The sequence below is a fragment of the Bubalus kerabau genome, chromosome 4 (assembly GCF_029407905.1).
Source record: "Bubalus kerabau isolate K-KA32 ecotype Philippines breed swamp buffalo chromosome 4, PCC_UOA_SB_1v2, whole genome shotgun sequence".
Lineage (NCBI taxonomy): Eukaryota > Metazoa > Chordata > Mammalia > Artiodactyla > Bovidae > Bubalus > Bubalus kerabau.
The window spans coordinates 120872647-120884853 of record NC_073627.1 but is presented as its reverse complement, the minus strand read 5'-3'; the positions used below and the strand labels follow the sequence as shown (position 1 = coordinate 120884853).

Here is a 12207-nt window from a genome sequence, read left to right as displayed (position 1 = left end):
TCTACGATATCTCTTACTTCACAGTCTCTTTCCTTAGTTTCTGTGCCACCCAACCCTCCCAATAGGTTTCCCCTTCTCTGCACCTTTTCAGTCTCTTTCTGAGCTGAGCTTTTTGGGGGTTTTTCTGGGGCTCTGCACCAGGCTCTCTGCTCTTCATCCTCTATGCTGTATCTTCCCACGGAAGCTCATCCTCTCCCCTAGTTTCAATTACCATCTAAGTCTGTCTCCATCAAAGACCATTCTCTCTCCGCAGCTTTAAATCCACATATTGCATCCTGTTCAACATCTCCATTTAAATGGCTCATAAGTCTGTCAAATGTACACTCAGAAAAACAACCCAGGACAATCAGTTCAATACGGGAAATTTCATATGGTGATGAGAAAGCTAAAAGGCCAAAGAGGATGGTGGGACCATCCAGAGTCACACCAGAGGAAGCCTCAGCCACCCCTCTGCTGAGCTGGGGGACAGAGAAAGAAGTGGTGTTGCCACCTATGAGGTAGAAGCTGGGAGACAGAGGTAGTGGCTGCCTGGGAGACAGAGGGCCTCAGAACTGAGCAGCCACCCACCAGCCCTGCTGCAGGTGCCCCAATAGAGAGCAGGATGGGGAGGGGAAAATACATTGCCTTCTCCCATCCCCAGGCTCTCCACCCTCCAGCCAATGTTTTCCATTGGCTGAACCTACCTGGACAAGAGTTGGCGAGAAAGTCTGGAAGGTGGGGTTTGCAGGATTAGCCCTGTGACATGGAGCAGAGCAGTGGAAAGGCAGGGAGCAGGTCTGAGACAAACAGAAAGATGGCAGCACAATCCTCAATCTCCCTGCCTCTCCTGTCCCACTGGTGGAACCATCTTCATACTTGACCTCTCTCTTCCCCTCCACCTCCCACATCTAATGATCCTTCCTCTAAGTAGCTTATCCAGTCCTCTGTCCCTCACAGCTACCCTCACTCACAATTGTTACTGCACTGGGCGCAGCTCTCCTTTCTCCCATCTCCAGACTCCCTCTTCTAATTAGTCACTACACTCCAGCCAGAAGGATTTTTCTTGAATGAACATTTTACTTCACTCTGCTGCTTCAAGTCCTACAGTGGCTGGCCTATTGTGCTTAGGATCCAGTCCAGATTCCACGGCAGGTCTTTGCTGCATCTCTGATCTCCCCTCCCTGACACGGTCCTAAACCCTCCACACACCCACATCCTGAACCACTCCCACATCCTAAACCACGCCCCCCCAGAATTTCCTGGGGCAGCCCTCAAGTCCAGAAATTAACACATGCTATTCTCTCTTCACAGAACACTCCCCTGTCTTCCACCTCTTTTGACTTAACCCCTCTCATGTTGGCCTTGATGGAAGTGCTTCCGGGAAGCTTTCCCTGATCTCCCTACATGTATCCCCTTGTGCCCAACGCTTTCCCCGGTGATAGGGTTAGCTAGAGTTTCCCAGGTGGTTCAGTGATAAAGAATTCACTTGCCAACCAGACTTGGGCTCAATCTCTGGGTCAGGAAGATCCCCCAGAGAAGGAAATGGCCATCCACTCCAGCATTCTTGCCTGGGAAATCCCATGGACATAGAAGCCTGGTGGGCTACAGTCCATGGGGTCCAAAGAGTTGGACATGACTGAGTGACTAAACAGCTGCAGCAGCGGGGTTATCAGCTTTAACAAATAAACCATACAAATTAAATTGGCCATCCTGTATTTTATCTGCAAACCTACCTATCAGAGTATGGCAATTCATGTTCACATTTTAAAATTAATTAATTACTTTTTAATTCTTATTTATTTCTTGGTCGTAATGCATGGCATATAGATCTTAGTTAACCCACCATGGATCAAACCTGTGTCCCCTGCATTGGAAGCACAGAGTTTTAACCAATGGACCACCAGGGAAGTCCCTATATATTCACATTTTAATTTCCCTACTAGGCTCCAAATCACTTGAGGAGAATGATCTTTTCAGTAAGATTCCCCAATTTGCTAAATAAATAGGTAAACTTGGATGAATGGATGAGTGACTTAAGGATGGGAGTTTTTATTTGAAATCATATGGGACTTAACTTCAGCCCTAAACAGGAGAGATGCTTAAGAGATTAAAAGGAGGCTAATGACAATTACTTATCCAAGTGGAGGCTCCTAGGTTAGCTCTGGGCCAGGCTTTCAGACTGTAGGAGAGGAACTTGGAGGAGGAAGCTGTATACCAAAGGGAAATAACAGAAGGTGTAACTAGAAATGATTATTTAATGCTTTCAGCCTGCACAGAGCTAACAGGCTAACTTCAGCCAGTTTGAGGATTGCTCTGACTCAGTTCTGAGTCCTTCACACAGCTGGAAAATTTGTGCTCCTGCCACTGGGGTTAAAATGGTAGAAAGGGCAAGAAGGGTGATGGCAAGAATCCTCTTACTCTTTTTACCTTGGGAAGGTTTTCTAATAGAAAGCATAAATTGTGTTATTTTCAGACCCAACACCCAAAGACCAAGGGGTAACAAATGTGAAAAAGAAGGCAAGGTAGAAGAAAGGCAAATGAGAGCACATGATCTGAACAGGCAGCCTCTACTGGCTCCAGACAAATGTCCACACTGAAGTGCAGGCCCAGATGTTCTTCCCTTCAAGAAAAAGACTCAAAATATTAATGCCTCATCTCATGATTTTTTAATGTGGCCATTGAGTTAATAGGTATTAAATGGTTCAAACAAAACACAACTGTGAGTTTATTACTCCGTATAGGCTTCCAATATTCTACAATGGAATTAGTATGTATCTCCAGGCTGAGTCCCCACAATGTTCAAACTCCAGGCAGATGCTGATTCAAATTCCAGAAGCCTCTAGTTGAGAATCAATGTCTCAGATGCTCTGCAGAATCTGGGAAACCATTTGCCAATTTCCTCTGGGGCAAAACTGTCTGTCAGTACCAACCAAGCATGAATGAGATGATTTTCCCTTGCTATCAACATAGTCATCTATACGTTTAGTCAATGTTTATTAGTATCACTTAGGAAGGTTAGGTGGTCAGTAGATAGTGGAAAGAGGCCCAGAGGAATGGGGTACATTCAGTAGAAATCCAGCAAGTACACACTTCTGCTGCCATACCAGTTATTTATATATTTATCTACTTCTTCCATCCTAGTTAATGAACTTTCTCTACCCCAGCTCTAGCCCTGTGGACCTCAGGCCCCAGAAGTGGGCCAATGGTGGGTACTCATTTGTGTCCACCTCCAGTCAGCTGGGAGAAGGCAATGGCACCCCACTCCAGCACTCTTGCCTGGAAAATCCCATGGACAGAGGAGCCTGGTGGGCTGCAGTCCATGGGGTCGCTAAAAGTCGAACAAGACTGAGCGACTTCACTTTCACTTTTCACTTTCATGCACTGGAGAAGGAAATGGCAGCCCACTCCAGTATTCTTGCCTGGAGAATCCCAGGAACAGAGGAGCCTGGTGGGCTGCCGCCTATGGGGTCGCATAGAGCCGGACACGACTGACGCAACAGCAGCAGCAGCAGCAGCCAGTCAGCTGGTGCCTTCCTATAGTCATCCTCCTTGAGCCGCTTGTAACTTTGGCCTCTGTACAATGTCTTGAATATCACACATTAACTCTCCTAAGACAGAGTAAAATAATAAATGTCCCCCAAATGCGCACATCACTCATCTCTCCCTAATCCCTTTTCTTTTTTTAATTTTTATTGGAGTATAGCTGCTTTACAATATTGTGTTAGTTTCCACTATACAGCAAAGTCAGTCAGTTATATGTATACACATCCCCTCTTTTTTAGATTTCCTTCCCAGTTTGGTCACCACAGAGGATTGAGTAGAGTTCTTGTGCTATAGAGTAGGTTCTCATTAGTTATCTATTTTATATATAGAACCAATTGTATATATATATATCAGTCCCAATCTCCCAATTGATCCCACCCTCTCTTCCCCCTTGGTAACCACAGGTAATCTTGGTAACCAAGGTTTCTTGGAAACTAAGAAAGGTAATCTCTTTCCTTTTTTTAATGATTGATTTTTTTTTATTATTTATTTATATACTCTGTCAAGTGGCATGTGGGATCTTAGTTCCCCAACCAGGAATTAAACCTGTGCCCCCTGTACTGGAAGCTCAGAATCTTAACCACTGGATCTCCAGGGAAATCCCCATAACCTCTTTTCTTGATTAATACCCATTATACCATTCAGATTCTAGTCAAGGCTATGGTTTTTCCAGTAGTCATGTATGGATATGAGAGTTGGACTATAAAGAAAGCTGAGAGCCGAAGAATCGATGCTTTTGAACTGTGGTGTTGGAGAAGACTCTTGAGAGTCCCTTGGACTGCAAGGAGATCCAACCAGTCCATCCTAAAGGAAATCAGTCCTGAATGTTCATTGGAAGGACTGATGTTGAAGCTGAAACTCTAATACTTTGGCCACTTGATGCAAAGACCTGACTCATTTGAAAAGATCCTGATGCTGGGAAAGATTGAGGGCAGGAGGAGAAGGGGACGACAGAGGATGAGATGGTTGGGTGGCATCACCGACTCAATGGACATGGGTTTGGGTGGACTCCAGGAGTTGGTGATGGACATGGAGGCCTGGCATGCTGCGGTTCATGGGGTCTCAAGGAGTCGGACATGACTGAGTGATGGAATTCAACTGATATAAAATAAATACACAGAATTCAAAATAAATGCATCAACCCAAGATCCAGACTATCCTTCAGGTATTGTTAGGCAATCTGAAGAGAAACAAAGGCTAGAATATCAACAGGCACTGAGTCAGTAGATTTGTATTCTGAGGATATTTCTACCAACTTAAAGTATGCTTTCATTTGAATAAAATAATGTATACTTCCTTATACTTAGTGCCAATTACTTATATGTTTAAACACTCAAAGTACAAATTCCATACTTTCCCCAAGTGAAGTCCAATGTCATCAATATTCTCATGTGCTAACAAGTAAACAAGGCAAATTTCTATAACCTAACTATAGAACCTCTTTGTCTATAAACTTTTTCTAATATACCCAGTTCTTAGAAAATCAAATTTACATCTCTGGGATTTCAAATACCACAAGCTATAGTTTTTGTCACATCAAATGAACTATTTTATTCTTTATCTTCTTAAAAAGAAATTCAATAAATCTTTGCTCACTGCTAGCTCTTCTCTCTCTCTCCCAACATCTCTTTGATCAAGCTTTTTCCATCTACTCTGGAATGATCCAAGGGTAATTAGAACTTCTTACCTTCTTTAGCCCAAAAGGAGCCAATTTATCACAAACTGTCATGGATTCTGATTCTAAATTACCAAAAGCCCAATTACTAACAGAGGGAAGGAATCTTCCTTCCAATTAAAGTGACTGATTTCTTTGCAGATGCAGTAGCATTTTACTTTTTAATTATGTGCATTCTGATCAAATGTGAAGAAAGTCTTCCTCATTTTATTTTCCTTCCAAAGAACGTGACACAACAAACATTAATCATAGAGTGATTCAAGGTTATACCTGCAAGTGCCTTCAGCCAAATTAGACCTCTGTCAATGGGGCTTGTCCATTTTATGGGTCTTATTGGCTCCTTAAGCTCAAAAGGGAGAAGGGAATAATTATTTGCTGTATCACATAGTTTACCTAAGAGTTTGCCAAGCCTCCCAGACCTGCTAAGCTGTGATGAGACTGCATCAGATATTTAGATAAACATAGACTAGCAGGGAACAGAACACAGTATTATTTCTCATGCACACAAAGAACTGCAGTGCTAGGCACAACGCAGTGTCAGGAGGTCAACATGCAATGTGAAAATAAATCTGCTTTTTCTCACTTGGGTGGTGTTAACGTGATTATGTGTTGTCAAATTTTGAAAGAGAAAAATAAAACTTTAAAATCAGTTTGGGGGAAGAGGTACAGTTTGGAGAATCCAAAGGAGCATAAGGCCCCCAAGCCTTACACAGATTTCCCAAGGCCTGAAAGACACTTTTCTGTCCACTTGGCTTTTAATCAAGACTGGCCGGTCATGGCTCCCACAGCCTGCTGACCCAGAGGCTGCACCCTTATTTCCTCTTCCCCCTCTTTTCACGTGGTCAGCAGCCTGACGTCAGTTCATTCGCTTGAGACACACAAAGGTCAAGGTTTTCATTCAATGAGTGTATTCCAGCAATCTGTGCTCCAGAGCCTTCCTTTGTCCAGACAACAGTGTCCACCCTTTGGACTGGTACGAATGCAGCAGGTACTGACTATTTTTCAAACACTTACACGGATACATAAAGAAGAGCCTGGGAGCCATCCAAGATTTTAAGTTTTTGTGAAAAATTAAATTTATACTAAGCTTTTGAAAATTAAAAATCCTCCTATGTGAGACTGTACCTCTGCCCTTACTGCAGGCTGTTTGCAAAATTCAGGAAGACCCGCCTTTCTATTCATTAGACAATTGCTGGCATCCCCTAAAGGCAAAGCAGGATGTCAGGTGATACAGGTGAAGAAACAGGACTTGCTTCTTGCTCTAGTGGGGAAGGCAGGTAAACAGACACACTCAGCACAGTAAAGAACAGAATGGAGGAGCTGTGATAGGATAAAAGGGTCACCCTTGTAAGAACAAAGGAAAAGAGCATGCTTGCGATGGAGGAGACACAAACAAGGTCAGGAGGTTGGCAGGTGTCTTGAAGGAAGGCTGATCTTGCCAAGTTGGGGCAGGAACTCCAGGCTTACCTGTAAAAGCATGGGGTTATGCATGACATTCTAAGAACAAGAAACACAAGAAAGAACAGGCCAAACATATACATTGCTGCTGCTGCTGCTGCTGCTAAGTCGCTTCAGTCGTGTCCAACTCTGTGCAACCCCATAGACAGCAGCCCACCAGGCTCCCCCGTCCCTGGGATTCTCCAGGCATTACCATATGTAAATAGCTAATGGGAAGTCTCTGTATGACACAGGAAGCTCAACTCCTCCGTGCTCTGTGACAACCTAGAGGGTGGGGTGAGGTGGAGGTGGAGGGAGGTTGAAAAGAGAGGGGACATATGTATACCTATGCCTGATTCATGCTGATGTATGGCAGAAACCAACACAACACTGTAAAGCAACTATCCTCCAATTAAAAATTAAAAAAAAGAAAAGGCCAGACTAGATGCTACAAAGCTGTGACTGCTAGGCTAAGAAGCCTGGGCCTTTTTAAAAACCAAAGAGGAGCATGAAGTGATCATCCAACCAGCTGTGCTGTAGGGGATGGTGTGGGCAGATGAGGCTGCTGAAATGACCCTCTTAAGGCTTGCAGAGCTGCTTGTGGCAAGGGGAATGGAAATAAGTGGAGATTCAAGAGCTTTGGGGTTGGTACAAACCACAGGGACTTGCAACCATCATGTGAATGGATGAGGAAGGAGGTGAAATAGACTCTGAATGCTATGGTATGTAAACACTTGGTTGGAGTCCATGGACTGGGCAGTTTTTGCTATTTAAACATTTACTGTGGTTATTAGTCACATCCAGCATTGAGCCCTTGTTTTATGGCTTTAAATATCCCTGAGCAAAGTTAAGGAGTTATTTCTATCCTCCTTTTCAAAGAAAGGGCTTCCCTGGTGGCTTAGCTGGTAAAGAATCCACCTGCAATGCAGGAGACCTGGATTCAATCCCTGGGTTGGGAAGATCCCCTGGAGAAGGGAAAGACTACCCACTCCAGGGCCTGGAGAATTCCATGGACTATATAGTCCATGGGGTCACAGAGAGTTGGACATGACTGAGTGACTTTCACTTCACTTTAAAGATGAGAGAACCAAGCCTGTAAAGGCTTAGCCCTAAGCACAGAAACGCAACTAACCCAACTAATTGGTGTAGGGCTCAGATGAAAGATCAGCACAGTCCTCGTTACATAATCCAAAACATGAAGATAGCTCAATAGTGTCCTATTGGCATGTTTTCAGCTGAACTGGGGCAAACTTCGTAGAACTTTATACTGTGAGCTGTGTTATAAGGTCGTTTGTTGATACTGTCCATTCCAAGAGCCAATGGAAAGTTACCAGTGTGCTGAATCATCACAAACATGGATGCAGAGAATGTAAGTCTTGCAACTTTAGTTTAACAAAATACAGTTCACAGATGCTATTTTTAGACTCAAGTTTTCCCAACAGAAAGTTTTTAAAAGAATAATCTGTCTAAAAAGCAGGTAAAGAAATTCACTGACAAAGACTTAGATGTTTTAGGACTTTAATGTCCTTCATATATTCAACATAAAAAACTGACAATGGGTGAATAACAGGGGAAAAGAGTCTTCAGCAAAGATCTTCCCAAACTCACAGCATTACTGGCCAAACACCATAAAGAAACAGTCATGTGAACAAAGGAAAGAAGAGCTTAACAGAGATTTTTAGTTTAATGGCATAACTGAAAAACAAGGAAACAACCAACCAACCTTTCTTCTACCCACTGAGAGGAATGGAAAAGTGAGCCAGGGAGCTTCCAACCCTTGTGAAGTAGCTTTAAAAAGGAAGGGGTAGGGTAGGAACACAGCCGTTGAAAACGTAACACTTCAATGGTTACGGATCCTATCAAATTCTCAAAGTCTGAACATACACCCACATGAACTGTATTATTAGAAAACATAAGTGCATGGAGATATAAACTATTTAGTGTTAAAAACAGACCTTGTTATATAAACATACAGTATGTCACTTTCATCTCTTTATGAGAATAAGGAAAGATTTCCAGTTTGCCTTTTAGTCTGAACTCCTGAACACTCACCACATGGACGGTGGTGACCTGAACTAATAGCTGCAGAACCCCAGGAGACCCCCCACTGCATCATCTTGCAAAGGATCAAAATTCAGCACCCAGAGGACCCCACCCCACTCTCCATGCTGTTTGTTTCTAAAAATAATAACCTGCCAATTTGCATAATTAAAGCCACAGGCAGCTTTGAATATGAGATCTAAGCAGAAAGAGTAGCAGTAAAGACAGTATTAATTAAGAGTTTTTAGAAAAAAGAGAGGGAAGATTTTTTTAAAGGCTTCCAGTTAAAGTCAGAATTAAGTCCCAATAGTTTGGCAGAGCTGCGGATGTGTTGCTGTTTTTCTCTAAAAAAGAAGAATCTACCATATCACTCGAGAAAATGCCATATTTGTTAATATTTTTGTAACCATTCCCATGTGACTTTCAGCTTCGTTCATTGTTCAAGGGCAGAGTATATACTGGTCAGGATGCACTCATAGCTGGTGCATCTCCAAAAAATTCTTCATAAAGGCTGCCAGCTTCTGGACATCTTCGACAGTGACAGCATTGTACAGAGAGGCCCGGATGCCTCCCACGGACCTGGAAGGACCACAGATGCAGCCGTTAAGAACAGGAGCAACTGGTTTAACATCAAGACCACCCTCCTTCCAGCCACCCACTCCTTTAAGAGTCATGGCACCTGAGATCATCATGTCCAACTTCTCACCTGAAAATACCCATAGGAGGCCAAGAGCTTCAGACATCTCAGTCCTTAGGAATTCTTACCAACACAGTGAGCGTCATGCTTACATGTGACCTAGGTTAACTCAACTCTTCGATGAGCCTGCTGTACAGGGGGCAGGGATCTGGCAGGTACTCTTGTGCGTGAGGACATACATTTTTCATGGAGCCTGAAGGATTAATTAACTCCTCTTCCTAATGTCCAGCGGGAGCAATAGAGGCTTTTTCTTACATTGGACAGGGTTGTGCCAGTTGCACCATGGATCGGATGGCAACTTCTGAGCTGTCACGGCAGACAGCCTCAAAGGTAATTTTGACCAAAGCTCCTAGAAGATGGGGCTCCATCACGCTCTCAGCTGAGAAATCATGCTAAGGGTTCTAAAAGCAATAAGATTATCCCATAATAACTGGTCTTTTTCAACTAGTTACAGTAACCACTACTTCAAGCTAGGCAGGCTCCTGGATGTGTTTTACTCTGCATCTGAATGGGCTTCCCTGGTGCCTTAGACAGTAAACAACTCGCCTGCCAATGCAGGAGACATGGGTTTGATCCCTGGGTCAGGAAGATCCCCTGGAGAAGGGAATGACTACCCACTCCAGTATTCTTCCCTGGAGAGTTCCATGGACAGAGGAACCTGGCGGTCTACAGTCCGTGGGGTCACAAAGAGTCCAATATGATTTAGCAACTAACACTTTCACTGCATCTGAAAACTAAACCAATTCTCTGACAAGCTTCTGGATGTAGCATGTACTCACCTATGCCCTTTCAAGGAGATCATATTGAGTTCAAGAGCTTTGTCAAGAAATCTTTTTTCTAAAGCATCGTCTCCTTTGGTGTTGCCAATGCGGAATGGAATATTCATCTTGCTTCTATTCTGGGGCTCCACTGGACATCTGAAAAACACATTTATTGTTGTAGATAATTTTCTGCAATGTACAACTTTAACAAGTCAACAGAAAATTTTTTAAAAACCATTTTCTAGATGCAAACAAGAGGTTAAAAATCTGCCCCAGGACATTTATAATTTACTTAAGGAGACAACTTTTGCATCTGGAAAAGGGAGTTAGCATTCTCTTATACAACTTGTACTTAATTTCCAAGAGCCTCAGTTTCCTCATCCAAATATTGGGAATATTAATAAAATCACCATTTCAGACAAGTTTTGACAGTTCAATGACACAACGTATATGAAGCTTCCAACACATGGCAGCCACAGAGCAACATGAATGACCCTTTCTCTACAAGCTGCAGAGAAGGAAAAGTTGTTCTGAATAGTGGCTGCAAGACTTAAAAACAATGAGCAGCAACTTTCAAAGCACTTACAACACTGTACTGTCCCAAACCATGTGACCTTGAAACTTACTGACTCTCCCTATTGTACCTCTCTGATGTGAGAACTAAACAAAGTATTTGCAGAGAATTTCTGTGGTACATTTGAAAATGGCCACAAATTCTCCATAGCCTTCCCAGCAAGAGGTGGGGCCTAGTGTTCACAGCTTTTGAATCTGGGCTGGCCTTGTGGATCTGCTTTGACCAAGAAACAATCTGAAGGGTTAGGGTGGGTAGGGAGGTTCAGGATGGAGGGGACACGTGCATACCTATGGCTGATTCCTACTGATGTGTGGTAAAAACTATCACAATATTGTAAAGTAATTCTCCTCCAATTAAAATAAATAATTTTTTAAAAAGAGAGAGACTGCAACAGAAATGATGCCATGCAACTTCCAAGCCAAGGCACATGCAGCTTCTATACCTGTCTTGCTCAAACATTGCTGCTATGTAAGCAAGCCCAAGCTAGCCTGCAGGAAACAAGAGCCCCAGCCAACAGCCAGCACTAGCTGCCAGACAGGTGAGCATGGCCATTTTAGACTCCGGGTGAACCACCAGATGACTTTGGTTGAATAAGTGATCTCAGAAAAGACCAGCAGAAGAAACCACCCAGCTGAGTTCAGCTCAACCTGCTGATGGAAAAGAATCCTGAGCAATGAAAATGGCTGTGGTTTTAAGTCAGTCTTGAAGTTTTCTGTGTGTGATGCAAAAGCAGACAACTGATACAATTTAGAAGAGTGCCTGGATCACATTCAATGCTATATAAGTATCTGTTAAAATTAAATAAATTTGTCTTTTTATTCCCAGCACCTTGCACGGGGCTCACACAGATTCTCAAAAATGAATGAGTCAAATTTCATAGGTTAGTATATGACTTCAGTTTCTGGTTTGGAAAGCAAGCAAGCCAAAATTATTTTTCATTGACAACCAAATGAGACAAACAGGAGAGCTGACATGCTACTCTGAAATACAAGGAAAAATATGTCATAACTCTCTTTCCCCATCTTCTCAAGCACATCCTGTTTTATCTTCCATTTCTACAGGATGGGATTCATTAAAATTAAACAGCAAAAAAAAGCAGTGTGAGGAAGCCCCCCATTAACAGCTGTGCTCACCCCTGAGGCACACACACAGTTCTTGTTAAAGTTAACAGGAGTCAAGTCCACATTAACAGACAAGAGAGACCCAAGAAGGGAAATCAGGTCTCTGGCAATAGGCTTTGAGCCTGAATTCTGGCCCCACCTTTTCACAGGTAGTAGGTTTCCTGGTTGACATTTAAATTAAAATTTTAGTGTCTACCTCCTTTGATATTCTGCTCCCTCAGGCTCCTCATGCAAGAGTCCAATTATAGAGCCGGAGCAGCAAAAAGGACATGTGGTTTAAGGGTAAAAAATATTAAAAGGGGGAAGAATTAAGAACCTGGGTTTACAAATCTGTAAATGCAAATCTGTATTTACAGTCCTCCCCTACAAATTTACCCAAC

General features: G+C 43.0%; 1 protein-coding gene across 1 annotated transcript in view; it reads right to left on the bottom strand.

Annotated features, from left to right (window-relative positions):
• Positions 1-8135: 8135 nt before the first annotated feature.
• Positions 8136-12207, bottom strand: part of PSAT1 (phosphoserine aminotransferase 1) — a 28563-nt gene continuing 24491 nt past the window's right edge. Inside the window, exons 8-9 of the mRNA XM_055578380.1 lie at positions 10151-10288; positions 8136-9253 (exon numbers count right to left, since the gene is read on the bottom strand). Coding sequence (XP_055434355.1) covers positions 9148-9253; positions 10151-10288 — 244 coding nt within the window. The 3' untranslated portion in view covers positions 8136-9147. The remainder of the gene's footprint in view (positions 9254-10150; positions 10289-12207) is intronic.